The 23,605-nt window shown below is 39.3% G+C and overlaps 1 protein-coding gene across 2 annotated transcripts in view; it reads right to left on the minus strand.

Annotated features, from left to right (window-relative positions):
* The window catches only part of LOC135474962 (protein naked cuticle homolog 1-like), a 46,866-nt gene extending 25,418 nt beyond the window's left edge, over positions 1-21,448 (minus strand). Inside the window, exons 1-3 of one of the 2 annotated variants that reach the window (XM_064754667.1) lie at positions 21,301-21,448; positions 20,901-20,930; positions 19,699-19,796 (exon numbers count right to left, since the gene is read on the minus strand). In XM_064754667.1, coding sequence (XP_064610737.1) covers positions 19,699-19,796; positions 20,901-20,930; positions 21,301-21,328 — 156 coding nt within the window. In that variant the 5' untranslated portion in view covers positions 21,329-21,448. The remainder of the gene's footprint in view (positions 1-19,698; positions 19,797-20,900; positions 20,931-21,300) is intronic. The other variant, XM_064754668.1, reaches the window with a different exon arrangement.
* Between the last annotated feature and the right edge of the window lie 2,157 nt (positions 21,449-23,605).

Below are 23,605 nucleotides of genomic sequence, written 5' to 3' on the forward strand. Positions count from 1 at the left end.
TCTGTTATAGGTCATAAAAATGGTGGCCAACAAGTCAATGAATATCACAGCCCATCAAACATAATTTCATAAACAAAATCACATATGTGTTTGTTTTCTTTTATGTATTTTTGTTTGTTTTATTACTTGTACCACCGCTCCGATGTATTATGATTTACATACAACAGAATGTACTCCATTCACTGCAGTATAAACTTAATATAAATTTTGGTATCCTGGTTTAGATTTCTAACAACTTAACTGCCAGGTAAAGTTGATAAGGAAATTATAACCCTGGACAAAACCACATTGTGTTGTAACTCAGTCAAAAAGAATTCCTAATCCTTTTGAAATATTCCACATATTTTTATATTAATTCATTGAAATACACTGCACACAAATGAAGGATGAAATACTGTTAATGGTTGTTAAGTTCCTCTGATACAACACAAAGATGTCTCTGCTCTTCCCTTTGTACTTAATTACTTTCTTCTTCATTACATGAAACGCCTGATCGACCCAGGCATAAAAGTGTAATATCCACACATATCCACATTCTATGCCAGAAAGCTTAATTATCTTGCTAGCCTATAATTATAAACACATTGAACAGCCTTGATGTTTAATGGTACGATTTCTTTGTTACATTTTTACGCAAATGTCAGCTAATTAACCAGTAATGGGACAACAATGCCTCCAATCTACATGTGTGACCCACCTGTACATTGGCAGGTAAATACTTTACTATCAGCACTGCAATCTCCTTACTTTTTTTTTATTTGATTGGTGTTTTACCCCATACTCAAGAATATTTCACTTATACGACGGCGGCCAGAATTATGGTGGGTGGAAAACGGGCACAGCCCGGGGAAACCCACGACCATTCGCAGATTGCTGACAGACCTTCCCAAATACGGCCGGAGAGGAAGCCAGCATGAGCTGGACTTGAACTCACAGCGACCGCATTGGTGAGAAACTCCTGGGTCATTACGCTGCGCTAGCACGCTAACTAATCTCCTTACTTGTCACCTCACTACATGACAACTAATGATACAGAATGTATAAATGCAACATTGTGATTAAACAGTTAGATATATGGTATCTGGCACACAAGCATAGTGTATCCCAAACTGGACAAACAATGTCTACCATAAACAACATAGTAACAACAGGTGTTGTACAAAACTGTGGAAAATAAAACTAAAAAACAAGGACAAAGTGACAATTAACTTTGGCTGGTAATGACATAGCAAAACCTCAAAGCAATACATAAATATCTGTCATTTAAATCTGATCACAAAATATAGGTTAATGGCTGGACAACACATGACTAAATTCTTTCAGATTAGGTCTACTTGATATGTCTATCCCCAGACACATAATTTTTAAAAATATTTTTATATAGCAGTATATTTTAAATACAGGACACATGCACTCAACAATTGGTGCAGAGATAACTTCATAGACTGGTTGAAACACCATGACTTGATAACCCACAGAGATACCCCTCGCCCTATAAGAGAATACATGATTCATATGAACCTGGTATTTGGCCCACTGTTGGCATTATTGAATTGTCAATGTGTGGAGACTGTGGTAGCCAGAACCAGGGGAGGACTGATCATTGACATAACTCAGTAAAACTGAGGCTAGAGGACAGGCAAGTCCAACAGCAGTGAACACCAAAGATTAGATTAACACTGATAATGGCTTACCCAGATCTCAGACACAGCCCTTGGAATGGTGTTAGGGGCTTTCTCCAACAATCCTCTAGTGCTTGATGGCTAAGGGACCATCTCAAAAGTTCCACACAAATAACAAAATGAAAACATGGTATTAAACATGCTGATGACTTGATTGCCACTTAGCACCAAATCTTATATCCTCTCTTTAGTGGAATAAAAAAAGCTCATGTAGCATTCACCAGGCATCTGTGAATTTCAGGATGTTTCTTAATGATGATGTATTTTAAGACTATCATACATATCTATCCATGATGTTGATTTGTCTGAATCAAAATTGAGGTCTATTAAAACATGGTCATGAACAGTCATGAACATCACATCTAATACCCCTTTGATTTATTTATTTATTTATTTGACTGGTGGTTTATGCTGTACACAAGAATATTAATATCCGTTTGAGTAAGAACTGTCGCAGTGAGTGATCAGGTGGAAAGAAATGAATATTAACTACAACATGCCACACGATATAATCAGGTACAAAAGCGCATATACATACAATATATGAATCTGCAGCCTTGTCACAAACTAATTGACTCAAAATAGCTGTCAGTGCACAGCTTTCATCCACAAAGCCTTTTTTCCCCTTTCTTTTCATAGCCTTTATATTCATATCATAGAGATAAAGACTGATAGTGGTACTGATATCATCTATAAAAAGCTCATAACAAACAAGCTAGTAAACACAGATATCAGATGACAGTTATAGTAAATCTTATTGATCACTGTTATCAGGGGCTTTTGAGCTGGTCTTTTGTGATTTGGTCCACATGCAATAGATTATTAGAAGAAAACCTTCCTGCTCTGACCATGGTAAGGAGCAGTCTTCTGACGAGTTTAACACGCACGCACACTTTGTGGCCCGCACATCAAAGCCTGAGTACACAAAACAACGCCGCCTGACCTCGAGAACCAAAGGTCATTACAGCGAACCTTCGTTTTTTTTCTCCCTGTTGCAAGTAGCCAGAAAACAATGAATGTTATCAACACGTCAGATTTTCATAGCAGTTTGAGAAGAATCAAACCTGACGCACACTTGACCATTTCAAAAGGGGGTGGGGATTACAAGGGATGCACCAAGGACTGAGGAGGATGGAGAAGAGAGAGAGAGAGAATACAATGCTGGGGACAAACAGACTAGAGCCTGTGGGACAGGCAGGGTGGCTCCCCACGCACCATTACAGCCAGGAAATTGGCCACAGATGCCACAGCTTCTGATGGGTCCACACCGCTAAGGAGAGAATGATCACCATTATCGTGCTAATCCCGACAAAATGATTGACAGGTGAATTGCGCACGATGCTTTTCTGACGCCAAGGCAAATCCACAACATCTGATACTTCTGATTAGAGGCATAAATGGCCAGGACAAAGAGAGGAAGGAAATCTCTCCCCAGCAGATCTCTCTGAATCCTGCATTGTTCGCAATATGTCACCTCTAAAAGGAGAATGCCAAACAGCGGAAAATTCCAAAAGCACTTGACAAAGGACAAATCAATGACTTCACTTATGACTAATTATTTATGCATTCAACTGATCTCGGCACCTATACAATTTGTAGCAACCTATTCTCTCAATTTTAGAGTCAACAGTACAAAGAACTATTTCATTTTTTTGATTATTTATGCATGTATATAGGTAAAGTATTAAGATCTAAGTGATATTTCACACAAAATAGAACCACTTAAATTCTTACATTACTTACACTAGGTTATAAGATACGATTTTTAATCCTCATCATGTGTCATATCATTTTGGCAAGTCATCAAAGATATTTATAAAGTGTGTATTGCAGAGAAAAACTTGAATCATAAATACTGATTTTTTGAAAATAAAATAACATAACCTACATAACGGATTTTTCACCATTCACTTAACAATACTTATAACAGAAAACATGCATCAGAAATAAATCAGAACCACTTTTAGGTTAATACCAAGCACTTGTCTACAAAAACAATGTGTAACACATTTTATTCTGATATGACCAATCACAGTGTTTCAAAGCAAGAAGTAAGGGCAACAGCCCTCATGCCCTAGCTGTTATGGGCTAAATATGTCCAAATAACTCTTAGTAACACACAAGGCTCGCATCACTCAGCTGTTTACTGATGCTTACAGCAGTTTCATTCTCTTTTTACAAAAATAGAAAAAAAGAAGACAAAAGGAGTTTTGCGAAATGTGATCATGTAGCTATGTAAAAGTGTTGGCTATGAAGCTGTTATGGGAGCTATAGGGAGGTGTGTTTAGTGGTCTCTGGGTTACAGCCAGGTCCTAACATGGTGCAGGTCAGGGGCTGGCTTTCAAGGCTAGCCTTTGATGCTATAGCAGGCAACCAGCTGAAGTCTACACCACGGTCTCAAGAGGTCCCACAGCTGAAGAATTCCAACATAGCGGAGAACAGGCCAGGCTTTTGATGTTAGAGGCCTACATAAGAACCCAGATATTAAGCTGGCCTGTGAGTCAAAAGCCTTTTGCCTTCAGCTCATACACACCAGCTCTCTTGCTACACTAACTACTCTAAAAATACCCATTACAGGTAAAAATGTCTACACCTATATCGGGAGCAATTCCTGTAGCATATGTATCCTAAACATCACTGATAACTAGAAAATGTGTTTTGGCCAACATGTGCATAGTCCTGTGATGTTCATCCTTAAAAATACAGATTTTACAGGTAATAATGTTCCCACCAATGAGTAAGTCAGCTTGCAGTAACCTAAAAATAGACATAAAATTATGAAAATGTACTGCAATCATTTTAACTGTGTAATTGACATCTACATGTAACTAAGACGATTAAATCCTGGACTCATCTGGTTCAGACTCTGAGAATAAACATGATACTGCCTATATTCACAATCAACAAATTCAGAAGGCAAAAAAGTCCTAAATTTTAGTCTCTCAATACTGTCACATGTAAGTGCAGGATTCAAATTCAGTTAGATGACGATCTTAAGACATTAACATCATACAGCAGACTGATCCTGAATTACCGTTATCCCACCTGTAATATGTGTATAACTTTGGTGACAATTTTTATTTCTAACAGGGTAGAGATTTCTTTACAAAGATTACGGTACGCAGGTATAAATCTTATCTATTGACCACATCAGGTGGCGCGGGCCAAACCCTGGGTCCTTCAGCCTGTCAAAACTTCAAAGTCACCCCAACTTAATAATTACCTTGTCCTAAATAAAACACAATTCACTATTACAACAGCAGTCCTTACAAAACGTGTATGCCGGAGTTTGCTCACAGTATAATGAATGCAATACGTGTAGCAGGCTAGTTTTTCTCTTTTTGTCTGGAGCACTCTGAAGTACACATACAAATGCTACAAGATGGGTAACTGTGTGCACTAAACCAAACTGCAATGCATAATGCAGGCAGCCCATTCATTGCCAGCATGTCGTTCCACATCAGAAATTTTCATCAAAGGGCATGCTAAAGCTGTAAATAACATCAAAGAGGATTTCCTCATTGTAAAACGGACAGAAAAATTTCGGGATCACATTTACCCAAGAGACACTAAAGACACTGTGGAACACGTAACAATTGTTTGCACAAAACACCCACTTTCCCCACAGTCAATTCAGACTATCATATGTACATCTTCACTTTATTTATACCTGCACAAATAAACATGTATTTCATCTCATAAACCTTTCATAATGAATGATCTTTCACACCAGATGATGATTTGCTGTTTGTTGGTCCATGGAGTTAGAATAAGAGCAGCTTGGACTCTACCCTGTATTCAGGTACATGTACTTGCAATGCTGCTTCACTGGAAGGACATGTTGAAGACACCAGGCATGACACCAGTCTATCTTGTGCTGCTGGCTTAACTTGGCTTAAGAAACACTAGCCTATTAGGACTGAGCCTAGCTCATATATACTGTATGTAGCATTTCTCACAGGGCTCTTTGCCCAGCATGAGTTCTGTTTGGGTCTATTTACACATATATTTTCATCCGTTTATACAATTACAATGTTTATGACAATTACAATATTTATGACAATATCTACTGCATCCAAATTCAATGGACTTGAGTAAAAAATGATGGACCCATAAGCATTGCAATGTCGGATTACAAAATAAATTAGATTATAATTTTCATGGAGGTCAACAAACAGGAGAAAACCCAAGCTTGAGTTAAACAACATGTCGCTATATATAAGTGTAGGTGTTTTACCTATATCTCATTTTTTTAATTTGTAGACTGGAATGAAGAATATACGAGAGTGAGATGGAAGGGAGAACAAAGGCGGATAAAAGATCTTAATATACAGTGATCATCTACATGTATATATGTAACTCAACCTATATTAGGTGAGTCCTACACAGGCAACTCCAGCTTGTTTATCAACAGACTTTTTCTGCCCAAAAAAATTTCTCTTTTTTTTAAACTACAACACATCTATCACTCTTTATAGCTCTCATTATTGCTGACTTGTACAAAATTGACATAGATCTGCTTATAGTGTCCCATCTTTTCCTCATTAATCAAGTGCCAAAACAGGATTGATTATCTCCCTTTCTCTCCAGACAAAAACGGGCCGTGAATACAAATTATAGATCTCCAGCCTATTACTAGTGCAAATAAAGCTAGCCCCGGTTTTTATAGATTTTGTTTCCTCTGCCTCGGTTTGTACATCCCTCCACAACCTGCGTGAACCTTGTCACTGATTGATACCAATCTGTTTGGCTGATGCATATTTCATGTAGATTGGCTGCCCCCTTTGATCTGTGTGTTAATTACCTTTGCTGAAATCTATATGCCTTACCCACCGCTACAATTAATATTGAGGACAGTATCAGCCTTCCCTTCTCCTACCCCCCCCCCCCAACCTTCTCCCCTCCCCCTAAATGACATGCAAGTGGACTTGGTCCAGTGATGGTGTATCCAATAAAACAGAATAGGTAAACATGCGGGGTGGAGAGAAGAGGCCAAGCTAACCTGCACTCGCTCATCTCTCACACTTCCATCAGGTTAAGCCTTTGCATACCTGGTCTACGTAAACTTCAAAGGGAAGTTATCAGCATCAGAGTCCAGCTACAGCCTGCTGTTTGAAGCATGGCGGCTTCTACTGATATACAAAATTCCACAACAATCTGCCTTGTCACATTCCCATACTGGGCCGGCTGACTTTTCCCCTTATCTGTACTTCAAACAGTTATATATCTCCGTTTTCAAACCAACAATGTATATTTACAAATTACCTCAATGATGAGAACTGATAGACTTTCATTTACAAACTTCAACTCTCCCCAAAAGAGAGAGCAATACATACATACATACATACATACATACATACATACATACAAATGGTATGTATACATGTGGACCTATCAATAACGACCAAGCTAATACTTCCATAACTTCTCTACCTTTTTTTTACTGTTATAGACAAATGGGCACACTGATAGATACATGTACCTGTGTTTAACATATTGTATGGTGTGGCCTTTGCTTACATGTATTAAAGTTGAACACTTCTGTCTTCTCTTAGCTTTAATTCTAATAATGTCAATATCTTGCACACATCTAAAATGCTTTGTGGATCCTTAGCTTTGCATATCAACTTATAGTCAGAAGTTAACGGGGCAAACACACGAAATTAAATCAAATCAACATTGGCTAAAACTTATTGCAAAGAATCCAGGCACCTCCAGCATATGTGTTCTCCAAAGAGATAAAGTACAAAACACACTAAACTCAAACAGATGAACTCAATTGGCTCATGAACAATTCAAAGTTATTACACTATGACGTCCGTGCTCCTTAATTATAGGAACAGTCATTATGAGGAACCCCTGATTAACTCAGCATGGCTGTGGACAGAAAACTGTCGTGTTGTCTGCGCTTAAGTCTGAGTAGTCAGTGGGAGTTTAGCCTGCCTAATCCTCCAGGGATTAGCGAGAGATGAGAAAAACACCTGAGGATAGGTTAATGAGCTGAGTGGACAGGTCTGAGCCACAGGAAATCACAGCCAGGATATTCACAATCCCTCATTTTTCACCTCAAATACATACATTACCAGGGCCACATGTCAACCAGGTATTCAGGGCTTGTTTTCTTCTCTGACAGAAGCTAGGTACTTTTTTAGGGATACAACTCTTATTATTGATATACAGGTAGCTATTAAGTATCATCAAAGCCTTAAGGCCAACCAGGTGCACAGTGTGACAGACTTGATTAAAACCCTGTAGGTTAATCTCTACACCTACACCTTTACAGGAGTAAGAGGACATTAAATTCAATTTGTACTTCACTACAGCCACAGGTGAAAAATGATTTTCAAAGACTGATCTGTTGATTAATTCATCAACAATTATGTAATATCTTTCTTAGTCATTCTGTAAAACTTCTGCTTTTAACTTCCTTCATAGTAGACATTCATGTGAACTCAACCAACACATCTGCAATGTACGGTAAATGACCAAAAACTTTAGACAATAAGAGTGTATTTGGGGAGGCAAACCAAAACCAAATGCTACTTGTTTTCTCTTAAAACTTCCGAAACTACCTCTCAACCACAAAACCTCACAGGTCAACAGCATGCTCTCTGAATCAGGCAAAATGAAAACTTATCAGCAAAATCAGAAAAAACCATTACAGTAACTGTACAAAATTCAGCACGACACTGGCAACACTTCAAAGTCAACCTAATAGAAATGTCCGTCATCTGCCAGGTTACGCCTCCAGTATTAGCACTCAATATTACACACGATGGCCATTGTCTCCATTCTTTATTCTAGTGAGTTCATCAGAACAATGACGACAGACAATAAAGCAGCTGGGGACAGTGGGAACTCCCGTCTTCCGCCCAATCTTCCCGCAATCCCACCTGTCCTACCTTACAAGCAATACTTCATTACCTGTCTCATATACTCTGATACTAACATTCATCCACCATCCTCTTCCTCGTTATTTGTATAAATACTGTATTATACAAATACGTGTCATATTGACATATGTGTGTCTCAAGCAAGTCATTTTCTCCACTGCTCATGAATATTGTACATTTCCCTCTACTGCTGAGATTAGTAATCAATTATGGCCACTTACATGGAAAAGTTCCGACCAGAATCAGTTTAATGTACACTCTTGTGCCACATTGGTTAACTGTGAAGGAACTGACCATGCATGCAGGTGTCAAGGGCTCTGTTTCACAAAGCATTGATCATACTGTCTCCTTACGCATCAATGAAAATCTACAACGATGATAGTTTTGCCTTCTATGCTAGCCATTGACTATCATGATACATGCCGTCTTCACACAATAAGAACCAGGACTTGACAAGTTAGCGTGATGGAATCCTGAACTTGCTGGCACCACACACCTAATGCAGAGCGCCAACAGGCAAATGGAATAATGGTGAGTAGAATGTTCTGAAGTAATCCAATAAATAAATAAACAAGCAGACGGGTGATGGAGTGCACCAGTTACAACATGCAACATTGCAATTGGGCCTGCTAGAAAGTGCAAACTTTATCAGAAGATGACTCTAACAGGCAATCAAAACAAACCCTCAATTAAATCCCAGACTTGACAGTAACGTTGGCACTCTAAGGCTTGCCTATGTGTATGTTTAATTAGATATACATGTACTGTAAATCATAAACCTTTTCGACTTTCAAAGTACTTTTTTCAGTGGAATGTATGCGAACAATCATGAAACTAACACAAAACGATTTCTTTGTGCCATTCAAGAAGCAAGCTTGAAACAATTTTACAAATTATTTCTCTACATGCCACAGTTCTCTAAGAATGTTTCTCAGGAATTACTGGTTGCAGAGGCAGTTGAAAAGGTTGAATAATTAGGGTAACAAAGTTGACAACCAAATACAAAAGTACCCTAATTCCTCAACCTTTTAGCATATGAAAGAGCAACTTTTATTGTAAGTTCTGTAAATTGATTTTGGAGACAAAACTACACTGACTGGGCTTCACAAAAAGTACAGTGTTATCGGTCAACACAGAATAATGCCCTCAGAATATGCTTGAATAAACACATTGCAAACATGCAAAAAAGGTTGAAGAATTACAGTATATAAGATTATAATCAGCCCATAATAACCATCCCAACTCTTACTAAATGATCAAAATACACAACATGATGTATGCTTGTACACATGTACATGAAACACTGCTTAGGCTGGAGTGTCCTAGGTGAGTTGATTAAGGCTTAAACCTTCAAAATTAGGGATTTAATCCTTCTGAAATGGGGATTTAATCCTTCTGGGAAAAACTGCAGTAGATACAGGTTTACATCTCAAGTTATCAAACAGACCACCCACCAAGTGGTGAAAGATAAAGAGATGGCCAACTTAATCAAAGTGGTTTAGTTTGTGTCTGGAATGATCAGACAGAAGGGCATATCTACAGGCAGCCAGCTTGCATCACCACTTTACCAGTGTAAATCCCCCAGCTTCTGTATATCTATGTACCATTACCACAGCTAGTTCTGCCTCAACCACATTTGATGGCTTTTAAGGATGGTCCCAAAAACTCAACATCAAAGGCCGTTCCATATCACTCCTTAAAAAACTCAGGCTTTTAATGTGTTTAACAGTCCAGAAGAGATAGCCCTGAAATGGATCCCTAAAAAGCTCAAGTCAATTTAGCAAATGAGACTACAAATGCGAGCAATGTTTCACAACCTACAAGCATGTCAGTATCACCTTGAACAACATGGACACAGCATGTATCATCAGCTGCCGCACTAGAACTTGAACATGCCGCTGGAAAACATTACAATACAGACATTGTTGACAATTGCTTGATTATTACAGAGTTACGCAGTCTGTTTCAGCCCTTGCTGGACAATGCTGTAATACAGCTCTTGTAAATTACTAGTATTGCTGGATTATTGCACCATAACTCATCCTGTTTCAGCTATTGCTGGACAATGCTGTAATACAGCTCTTGTAAACTACTAATGTTGCTGGATTATTACACCATAACTCATCCTGTTTCAGCTATTGCTGGATAATGCTGTAATACAGCTCTTGTAAATTACTAGTATTGCTGGATTATTGCACCATAACTCATCCTGTTTCAGCTATTGCTGGACAATGCTGTAATACAGCTCTTGTAAACTACTAATGTTGCTGGATTATTACACCATAACTCATCCTGTTTCAGCTATTGCTGGACAATGCTGTAATACAGCTCTTGTAAACTACTAGTATTGCTGGATTATTACACCATAAGTCATCCTGTTTCAGCTATTGCTGGACAATGCTGTAATACATGCTCAGCCCCATTTATTTATTCTTTGATTTGATTGGTGTTTTATGCTGTAATCAAAACTATTTCACTTATACGACGGCACCCAGCATTATGGTGTTCAGAAATCCTCCAAATCACCCACGGCTGGGCATCATCCAGATCACCCACCGCTGGGCATCATCCAGATCACCCACCGCTGGGCATCATCCAGATCACCCACGGCTGGACATCATGCAACATATAATGCTGGATGGTCTAATTCTACACTTGACTGATACTTACAATAATTAGACATCTGAAATTATAAAAGTAGAAATTTGCAAATCTTTGCCTTATCTCATTGTTTTACATCCTGTCTTCATGTCATACAGAATACTTTGCTTCATTAATGTATCGCTATGCAAATACATCGATGTCAAACATGACCGTGACAAAGTACCTGTGGATTTTTTGGACAGTTTTCTCTGAAAGATACTCAAGATTCAGTTTTCCTCAGATCATATCTTGATGTACATTCATTTCCTTAAGAAAAATGCGAAAGTGGAAATACTATATTTATGAACATTTCACATTCCTGACAAGATTCATATTTTTCCCTGATGCTGCTGAGGTTTCCTATACGGTTGGCCACCGAAGCCACAGCATACTGTATCATCAACAGCCTGACCAGTCATCTCATGTTAACCCTACTGTCATTTCAGGCAGACTTTTCTTTTTCCCTCAATAAATAATGTGAATTTGATGTTAAACTAGCATGCTGACAGGCTCCATTAATCTTCATGGAGACTTCAACCTCACTTCAAAGCTTTCCCCAACTCTCGTTTTTGTATACAAACTCAATTTTTTTCTTCTGAATGTCTTTTTTGCTTCTCTTGACAAGTTTTTCATTGGAGTTGTAGTATTTGTGAAACTACATAATTTCTGCTTAAAATGTTATGTAAACATGAGGATATCTAAGCCCTCTGTACAGGCCGTTCATCACTCTCTCCCCACACCCAACTTCTGTTTAAGCTCAATATACTGCAGTACATGTGGTTACACCCTTCAACCTCTTTTCAATTTAACATCAAACGTTTGTATGCAATTAATACTTCTTAGTACATGTACATGTACTTTAATATTCTAAATTCATTTATGACATCACACTACAGGCTCTGGAATGACTAAAATCAGAGGTCACATAAAGTTTAAATACCAAAATTTCACTAATCCAGACAGAATACCGATTTCCACACATGAATCTAAGACTTTGTCTAGACCTACATGTGATGCACAAACAGAACTACATATCAATCATAGACTGGGATTTACTACACATGTATGTTGATACTATTGTTAAATTGCAGGCAGATATAAGTCAGTTTCCAGGTGAATGACCATGGACCTCCACCCATCCAGAGGCCAGGTGGGGTGGGGGGTGGAGGGGGGTGGGGGGTGGAGGGGGGTGGGGGGTCAGCCTAGTGTACTTTATGACCCTTACACCCCATGGTGCCTCCAGTAGCCCCCTTCATCAATCAGGCTGGAGGTTAAGTCTACTGTCTGGTCACATGACCACCTCCTTCTCACCCAGCCTGCACCTCCTGCCAGAAAGCCACAATAATGGCCCTGACATTTAATGGTACTTTCTAGTGCAAAGATCAACATAGACAAGAGGCTGTCAGCCGCAGAGATTTATTATCCCCAAATGCTGCATGTGTACATTCAGCAGATAAACAGCCGGGTGTAAGATTGATGTGTGATTAATCAGTCTTTGGCAGGCTGACCATCGAGTCAAAGTTAAAAATATTAGCTATACATACACATCAATCATAATACTACATAACACCATATCAATACACAAACAACTAAATTGTATGCAACTCTGATCACGCAAACATTTTTATCTGATTCTCTGATTAGGTTTGTACGCCTGTACTCATGAATATTTCACTTGCACTCTGTGATAGTGTATACAAATGAACAGACTTGCTACTAATTACACTGATAAACCATACTGTGTTACAAGTACTATCTGTATCACATTGAATTTCACCCCAGCAAGAGATTCTAGGATTTCATTAGAAACAATTGTGAATACTCTGAGCTGCAGAATTCAACACTTTTGGTTGATATAAAGCTAGCTTGCCACTTTCTTGGAATTAATGACCACGACTGGCAATAATTTATAAATCAATAAGAGATGATGGATTTCATGTTGTGTACATTGTAATCATCATCCTCAGAGAGAGATGGCGTAATGCAGACTAATTCTAGCTCAATCAACACTTTATAAAATTGTAAAACATTGTATAAAAATGTAATTTGTAAACCTGTAACATTTCAGTCAAAATTAGACTTGTGAGGTTTTAAGCACATTAGCTTTGTGTTAAAAGTCACTTCAGTGACTTTTAATGAATACACTGTACACTGCTGACTAATTAAATCAAGTTCTCAAAGATCAATTTAAAAACAATTCTTACATTTTGAAATCTTTGAACCAGTCCATATCAGTGAATGAAAAAAATGTATTGTAGCTAGCCATTGTTGTGAGAGATATGGGTTTTGTGTCTTTGCATGTCTAAACCTAACGCCATGCTTACTGTTACCAATACCACAACTACAACACTATTACTTGGGACAGAGGATTACCAATTGTCAAGGTAAAAAAAAAAATAAATAAAAACACCAGAAAACAATCTCACTGTCTAAAAACTAAATCCTTCACACCTGTACAGGTAGAAATGCACCTTCAACACGAGAATAAAGACAATTTTGCACACAAAGAGATCAAAGGAAGATAGGAGTAGTTTATCTAATCAAAGGCTGACTCAGACTGTAGAGTCATGTCAACAGTTATTGGTGAAACAATCTTTTTCCACATTCACAAAAACACAATGTCCTGTGACACCTGTCCAATAGAGCTGATCAGAAACAACTCTGACACAAAAGCTTAAGAAGATAACACAAACAAAACCATCAGAAATTTTAAATATGTGTGAAAATGAAGCTATCAATTCCTGTGTAAGAATATTAACACCTGCTGAAGAGTTTAGTATCTACTTCAATGTCACATAATCTGGGAATACTGTCCCAAAGCAGGCACATGGGCTCACAGACACACAGACTAAAAGCATACAACTCATCAGAAAGCCATGATCTAACTGGAACCAATTCCAGTCTAATTTGATAAAATTATTTGTAAGAGTCATTCCAATAACAAGATATCGAGAGAGAAAAAAATAACATCTTCAGTTGTTAGAAAGAGTGGTTGAGAGTGTTGGCTGCTCCATTAAAGAGCTTTGCCCCGGCTGCCGTCTTCTGAGTGACTCAGTTGACCTGGCATCATGTCATGGCCATTGTCTGATGCGATATGCCTTCTCTCTCTACATCATATCTCACCTGTCACTCTGAGGCCCTGCTATCACTTACCGTGAAAAAGGTTGGACTCATACAGAAAAATTCAAGGCATTTTGTAAGTATTAGAGATCAAAGGACAGAGGCAGAAAAAAAAGCCATAACCTAAATGGAAGCTGTTGAGCTCTCTTGTGAAGAAGGCCTGAGGCAAACACGTATAGAACTGTGTCAGTGAGTTAGGCTAGCGTGCAGTGAAGGCAAAGGCAAGCTGAAGTTTTAAGTACAACTGTGAAGTACCTTACACTACTACATGTCAGGGCAGAGAATCTATACCCTTCGTGGAGCAGTCAGAAGAAGTGTTTTGGCCGTCACATCTGAATTGACCTCACAAACAAGGTTGTGCTTTTCAAGTGTACACCTCTCCCACCATGACATCTATTTCCATGGTGACACATACCATGTAATGACCATTTATTCGGGTATTTATGGATTGCGTTGGTCTGCATACATAGCCTAAAAATATGAAACATAACATCTACCCAGAAATGCAAAGAGAATTTGATAATGAAATGCTTTCACACGCATATTTGTATTATCTGTCGAGATAAGTAATTCGCACCTGTAAATTGAGATAAAAGGATTCCAAATTAACATGGAAGGCTTCCAAATGATCTGGCATCTTCATGTAAAAAATGGGAGTATAGACCAAACTATGAAACATGGAAGGCTTCCAAATGAAATGGGATATTCATATGAAGAATGGTGTATACTCTACAAATGCAAACACCTCAAGTAAGCCAAATCAAAAGGTTCATTACTCTAAAGTTATCTTTCTTAGGCAATTCACTTGATTGTAAGCTTTGAAAACAATCCTATTCTTTATGCATGATCACAATCTGGGAACAATGTGATCAATTAATAAACAACTTCTTACTTTGGTTCATTATGCCACAGGTTTATCAATTAATAAACAACTTCTTACTTTGGTTCATTATGCCACCAAATGACTGAATTCATTCCCAACTGACAATTCTGAGTAACGTAATACAGCACTGAAGATACACATTCACATTCAGATATTACCTGACAAACTTCCGCAACTAAACACAAAACCTCTTCAGTTTTGAAATATTTTGTGTTCTGCAAGACATCTATCCAGGCAAATCTGGTACTAATTTGAGTTAGAATGCTTACACGTACATGTAATTCAAAATTCCATGCATTTTCCTACTTGCAGAATGTCTTTTGGACATGGAAGATCATATTGCATGTAACAGCAGATAACAGGTCTTGCGAGTTTGATGACCAGTCAAGGCCACACAGTACGGCTACAGTGAAACTTCAGATCTTTACAGGGGTTATTGAGCCTTCCAGGACAGGGTACCATGTACACAACGGTGTTCTTCTGGCTTTTGAATCAATAACACCAAGTTTTATGAATTACTCGAGGCTGGCCATGAATGGGCAGAACAAGTCTGATGTCATTGATCTGCCCAACAGTGTTCCCGGTCCCTGGGAGCGTGGCGCTAAGGGACTCTCAATGGCACGGTCAGGTAAAGCCGGTAGGATTGTTAAAGTAACCCCCTCTCCCCCAAACACAATACAGGTGTGTAGAAACAGACTTTGATCTCTGGTTTCAATTGAGCCCGATGTTATCATTGAGCGGCTCCCCTTAACAAGGTCTCAGTCGAGTACTACATGACCAGTCAAGCACAAACTGAGCCATTACTCTGACTGCAGGCATTCACAGACCTCACTTTTGTCCCCAGGGGCTGTGTATGCCTTCACCCAAGGAACTTTCAATCAGTGGATGATCTGGTGAAGGTACAACATAACTTGTATACTTTGACAATGGGGTTCTTTCCTGTATGACTAACAGTCGGTCTGGACTGATCAGTTGTCATATACAATATCAGCACTTCAAAGGCGTGTCAGGCCAAAATGTCATCATCAAAATGTCATTAGTACGTAGGTACCATTATGGTTGTTGTACCATGCTATCATGTTTCGGTTCTCCATGTGATTTAATGTCCCCCTTGATGCCTCATATAACAGTACAGATAGCACATGAACACATCCATGAGAAGTTTACTTCATTAAATGACTGAAGATCACCACCACGTCATATTCACAATACATGCATGCTGAACAAAATTTCAGAGAGCCACATTAGTTTCACCAGCTCTCCAATTAATCAAATCATGAGTGTCTTCACCAAATTCCTATTCTCGTCATGCAGGTAAACCAGAGTGGTGGATTTGAGAGGTATTTTATCTGGGCTGCTGACCTACCTGACATCAGGCCAGGTAACAGGCTTCGTTGTGACTAATGAGATGAAGCTGTGTGGGCGGTTGACCCAAACAGGTGAACCAAAAGATGACAAAACTGTACCTTTTCTCCTATTGTGGACACTACATCCAGGTATTCAGCAAGAAACAGAAGCAGGTGTCAGTCAGGTAGACATGTAATTACAGGGGATGAATGGGACTGTTTAACAGTATATGTACCTGTACATGGACTTGACTGTACAATGTCCTTACACAAACAGGCTTCGCAAGACAAAGTTTTGAACAGATCTTGAAAACTATTTTCAAGAATACTGCTGACTTCTGAAGAGACTTTTGCATATTTCTGACATTGCAGGTTTCTTAATTAACAAACAGTTGTTCTGGACAATGACTTCAGTATTTAAGTACAACTCAAACATGTACTTGAAGGTCACAAAACAAACTAATCAAAACAGTAGCTCTTGTTTGGCCACTCAGCTTATCTGTCAAAACCATTTATTCCTGGACCAGTTAAGTTGCAGGTTTGAATGTTGCTCTCTTCTGTCTTTGCCCAGTTGAGTAAGATGTTAAACTATGACAAAAGAAACAAACTATTTGAAATGCAGCGCAATGTGGTTGTTACTCTCAGGAAAGATGTGAATTGCTGTGTTCTGTAACACTGTATAGCTTGGCAAGGTACATGCATGCAGTCAGTGAGCTTTGGCACTCATTTGAATAAAAGAGCAAAACACAACTGTGCAGGTAATTTAATTAAATACGTATACCTATCTGCTTATTAAACAATTTCACACATCAACACGAATAACTCTTTGCAATACAATCTTTCTTTTTTGGTTAAGGTGTTTCTCTTTTCTAGCCTAGAATAAATCAGAGTGAAAGTAAGGAAATATCTATGGCTCACTGGTAATACACACAACTGTGTGGCTAGATCCCAATCAAGATAAAAGAGCTTAAGTCAGATGAAATGAGTCTCAAAGAAACAAAGTTGTGTTACAGTATTTCAGAAAGCACTTATCCCTGTACTAGAACAGATGAGCAACAAGCTGACTGAAATGTGGTTCTCGGAGATATATGGGTATAGCAATCCATATTAAATGCGATCCTGTTGGGAACCTGCATCAATGTAACTGATGTTAAATTACTGCAAATCTAGCTCAAAGCACTTAGCCTTTTTCAACTTTGCAAGAACTGTAGGATAAACGAAAAATCACTTCCAGAAATCTGTTTTTCATGATTAGTTGGCTTGTCTTATGTCCCTTGCTGCTGGCCACAAAGTCAGATATACAAAATAGGTCATCAACTCCACAGGGCCTGCCCATCTAGGTCAACACAAAACTTTTAGTCACAAAACAAGAATTTTGATTAAATAAGTTCTTTTCCACTGCGAATATCTCTTGGTATTCAGTATATCTTTGGTATTCCCAGCAACAAAGAATATAATGTACACTTTGGTGATTAAAACTTCCTCCTGTAGTCAGCTGAAAGGTTCACTCTACTTTTTTGTTTATCAGAGGAATGTCTCTATTTCTAATGGATATTAACCCACTCAGATAGGCTCTGGCCAGTATCTCATAACACCAATGTCTGTTGTCAATACGAGAGCTGACTGTACCACTTACTGACAGCAAGTTAATTGGCTACCCGAAGCCTTGTCACAGAAACTCAACCCTGACTCAAAGCCATACAATTTAGAATGACTGCTGCAGGTGCAAAATAACCAATAAAATCTAATATCGCAGGTGCTTGAAAGCCGGATAGGCACTTGTTAAGACTGTATAGACAACACCTGTAAAGCCAGATTAAACCTTGGCCTATTGACCAGTTCTTTAATAGAACCTTTTTACCACTGGACACAATATTTAGTCTGCTTAGTGGAAAAGTATAGCTGTGCTGTAGAGCCGCTCTGAAGCTAATCCTCATTCCTGATCAATACAGGTCTGGTGTGATACCTGTTCTCAGTGCCTGTGCTCTGCCCACCTTAATCTCACCTGGCTATACAGGTATCAATCAGACCACCCACATACCGCTTCAGCACTCTACTGGTCACCATCCACACCCTTTATACGGTCACACAGAAAGCAGAAATCTTCGAGAGAAGACAGACTTTGTTCAACCGTTATCAGATGTTCACCTCATGGACACAGTAATTTCTACCAGCAATTAACCAGGCCCAGCTCTTAACAAACATAGAACAATCTACTGAGGAAGAAAGTAATAAAACAGCTGTTAAAAGCTTGTCACATTTTATGCTGGGCAGGGCAATGCAATAAAATCAATGATAAATCAATTGTTTCTGATGTGTTTCAAGTTGCAGATAACTTAATTTCAGATTTTACATGACACCAAGTTACTTTTAAGGTAAATTTTAAACAGACTTTAAGCAGTTATTTTAAAAGCAGCACTTTGTATTGGGTCATTTAATGTGTAATTAGTGTTGATTAGAGTAATATGAAGTTTCTACAGAGATACAGAAGTGGTAAAATTAGCACAAGAATTTAGCATTCTCATTGCAGGAATTCTAACAACAGCATGTGGGCATAACGCAGTGTTATAAACATGTCAAGGTCTATTGCCACACCCCTAAATGCCCCACCCTCTTCCCTATAATCTCAGAATCCCAGTACCAGCAGGCTCTTGGGCAGAATACTGGTTTCCCAGATCCCCCCACCCATGTGCTCTCCACATGGTGAAAGTTACCTAGATCCATTTAACTACCACTAAAACCTTTCAGTTTCTCAGGTCCAAGTTTTAGATGGCCATAAACATTAGGCCATTCCCCGCTGAAAACGGACCTCATAAAAAACGCTTGGCGGTAAGGGAAAGTCCATGAAACTGCTTAAAGCTAGGATTGATGGCTCAGCCCTCCAGCTTTATTCTTCCTCTGACCCTGCTCATTTATCCCCTAGGCTATCTTCCAAGCCTTACAAGTCCCTAAGTCTTGTGAAAAATCCCTGCCAAACCCCTGCTGGGCCGATTTAGAAGGGCTGGGGTAGAGCCTTACTGGCTGCCACTGGGGCCCACAAGAATAACAATCTTCACAAGCACGGCCGTCACAAGCAAACAGCCCAGGCGGCAAACTTCAAAGGCCATCGTAACTAAACCGGCTGTACTCACCGAAACGGACGACTCCATGTTGAAGTTTGCCAGATTACATTCGGATTTGCTCTTCAAAATCTGATCTTCCAAACTCTTGTCAACGAGGAAACACTCAACTGCAAGAAGGAAGAAATAAAATAGCGAGGCATATGTTAATTTTCTTCAGGCGAATTGAGACTAGCTTTCAGGCTGGGGCCAAATAAGTGACCTGCCACTCAAATGCTACCCGGTGCCAACTACAACGGCTTACACAATTCCCATACACATTTCATTATATCCAGGCCACACAACGTGCTCACAAAAAAGCAACAACAATTATTATTAATTTAATCACCGCCTTTCACTGTACCGAGAGAAAAAAGCTGAAGATTAGCCAAGAAATCAGCTACAGCAATGAGCGAAAATGCAGCCAAACTTCACGGTCCAACGGAGGCAAAATGTGTGTACTACGGTAATGATAATTAGATAGAGGCCGTTTAAATCTAATCCGTCATTATATCGACCCGTGGTTTTCTTTTCTTTTTTTTTTTTTTTTGGTTTTCTTTTCTTTTTTTTTTTTTTTCTTTTTTTTTGTAAGTCTCCCCGATGACATTCGTCTCCGTCTGTTTGTATGGATTTGTGTCCTGTTCCCCGGCACATCAAAGCGGGAATCGTCCACAACACACTGCTATTTCAGCCTTCATTCCTCGCTGGCAAATCAAACGAAATTCTATGTAGCAACCGCGGTATGTAAACACAGCTTAACGTGAATCGGTCCGCTCAAAACGCTGCCAGCCTCAACTCCAGTTTGTCAATATGAGATGACGGGAGTTTGGATGCAGTACGAGAGGCCCACAGCACGGGGGTACACGGTCAAGGAGTGTGGTAAGGCGCCCGAAGATATGGACTGAGCCTCGGGGGTAAGCAACCACGTGTGTGGGTGAAGTAAGAACTCATTACACTTCAGTCTGAGGTCCAGACATCGGCTGAAGGTGGTTAACTACAGTGTATCTGTGCGACGGGCGAGACACGAGATGTAACAGTTAAAGATTGTGCTTCGGACGGTGGGTCGAACTCCCTGGGTGAACTAACAGCTTAAGTCGGCGCGGGACACAGCACACCGTGGACAACCGTATACCCCGTGGACAACCGTATACCCCGATAGCCCTGTATAACCCCTGAGCACGGGGACAGAATTCGTGTAACGCATAACATGCGGTATTCAGTTGAACAGCCCCTACCTGCCGTGTTTCCCCGGGCTTCTGTATTTGCTGTAACCCATGCAAATAGAAGACAACACAAAACATTGAGTTATATACAGGCAAAGAAAAACACCTGTCATTCATTTAAGACAACAGTGGTTAACAAAAGCGATGTATGATCAAACAGAGGAAAACAAAAGCGATGTCCACTTATAAACAACCATTAGAAATTAAATAAAGCACAAGCTAGTTAAGATACAAAACTGCATACATACGATTACAAGTGAATGTCAAACCGGAGGAAATGAAGCTAACAGGGAAACTTAAGGGGAATAAGATGAAAGAGGAAAGATTGGATCGCCGGTCAGTGATACGCACAGTCAGATAGCACATTGACAAGAGCGACTCTTACAGGCCTGTACTCAGTCACAGAACTTACCCTGTTTGCTTTGTAACTTTCCCATCATACGGCGAGACGCCTTACTCCAGTGAAAATCCAGTTATGAAATAGCACATATTGAGTAATACAACTCCATGACTGAAGAGAAACAGACAAGAAAGTTCACGTAAACACCTCTCTGGTCTGAACGTACATCCTACAGCTTGCTGGCTCGTGGGCTAAACTGCCGTCTTTCTGTTACAGGGGGCGGGGCCTAAAGGCCATTTAGAGCGCCACTGACTGACAGCTCGGGCTAGTCCAATTTTGCGGGGATGAACGCTGAATGTTATAGGCAATATTTGATTCTATCGCACAGCGGGAGCTCCTTGTCCCTCCTCAGAGAGGAAAACGGTTAAGAGGAAGCATATTATCGAACAACTGCCATCAACTTGGTGGAATTTCGGGTTACAGCTTCGATAACGGAATTAGTTCGAGTACCCTCTGGTCCCTGTTTTTATTTCGATACACCGACTCGACCTGCGTAAAAACTTATTTGATTGGTGTATTGTTGTGGTCTCGTTTCATCCTTTTTTTCAGCCGACTTGGCTCATTCACAACACGGGTGCTTTGATCCAACCGACAGAGTATTACGTGCTGGGCTTTGTTGTTTCGATTTTAATTTTTCATTGTTCGTGTGACCAGTGGAGGGGTTCAAATGTTACCGTTGGCTATAAACTGGTTTACTGGTTTATTTCGCCTCTTACTGGCGGCCACTGAAGTATTTTCTGCTTCCACTGAATATTTGAAAGGGGAAAACAACATAGATAAAAAACAACATGCCAGGACAGTGGAACTTCTTAACGACTGTTTATTCAACGAATAAGCTTTATTATCGTTTTAAGAGCTTTACGACGCACTTAAAGAAACAATGTGGAATTCCTGAAGCATGTGCTATGACTGAAGTATAAGTGCTATATGTAATCTCAACAACGCTCGGTCTTTCTCCAGATGGCTCTGTGGCGACTTTTATTGACCCTAGAGAGCTGGTTCCCTCGACATTAAGACTTTTACTAACCGGTTAAGACGCCCGATAAAAACGTTCGTCATAAAATGGAGAAATAAACTAAAAGAAAAAAAAAAAGAAAAGAAAAAAAAGACTCGATTTTATTGTTAACTTATTTGAAAATAACGCTTCACTGCACTGTAAAACCGGGCAGGTTGCCATTTTGTTTTGTACGGGTAAGATATATTGACAACCACTTTGTTTGGCCCATTTATGGCCTACATGCAATATATTTCGATAGAAAGGTTTAATGAATGACCAGACAGACGGACAGACGGAAATTTTTAGCCCTAGCATAGTCACCACCCCGCGGGAGCGAGACAAGTACATCGACACAATTCTAGACAGGCAGTTTGTATGAGCCATACTAACAGGTGTTGAAGCAAAAAAGCACCTGTATGAAACAAACAAAATAGGAGACAAGCAGATACAGTATAGGACGAGACATACCAACAGGTGAATAAGCAGAGGAGTGCCGGTTATAAGAAAGAAAAAACAAATATGGAGAAAAGCAGATACAGTAAGAGGAGACATGTTCATAGCTGAATGTTCATAGCAGATAACCAACCGAGATGTGCAGTCAGACATGCAGACATATGGACAGACACACAACTAGTAATCACAAAGGTCTTCAACACATTGGTTTCCAAGAAATACACTGATATTCCAGGGTGAGCCTTAATTTTTTTTATTCTTTTATATAATCTCATCGAAATGAACAAGTTTATGTCATTGAAAGCATTAAATTACATAATGTGTATACTGAATTCGGCAAACAGTCGCCTTTTCTCCTATGGGTGACAGACTTAATTTAAAGGCAAAGAAAATATTATTATGAAGTATATTTATATTAGATTGAATAACATGAAACACTGTCCTGAAAAGTAGAACAGTTTTTTACCTGAAGCTTTTTAAACCTAGTAGTATGATTTTAAAACTCTGCGGTGGTCTGTTGGGACACAGCACACAGCAATGACGTCATACCCGTAGTTGTTGTTTGAAATAGTTTGTTTCGAATTCCATTCGGCCGTTGCATTCGTAGTTCAATCTGTGTATGTGCAATATGAATGCATAAATCGAGCACTTTGTACGTGTAAAGTGGCAAAAACCTAATATGACGTCACTGGTCACAATAAATATGGCCAGATAAGGCCACCGTAGAATGTAACGTTCAAGTGCATTTTACTTACTTGATGAAATTCTTTAAAAAATAATTCGAACCATTTTCCTGGACGGCTGCCATATTTGCTTCATGTAATGTTTTCTTTGGTGTTAATAGGACAGCTGTGTAAATTGGTACGG

This window comes from Liolophura sinensis, chromosome 9 (assembly GCF_032854445.1).
Source record: "Liolophura sinensis isolate JHLJ2023 chromosome 9, CUHK_Ljap_v2, whole genome shotgun sequence".
Lineage (NCBI taxonomy): Eukaryota > Metazoa > Mollusca > Polyplacophora > Chitonida > Chitonidae > Liolophura > Liolophura sinensis.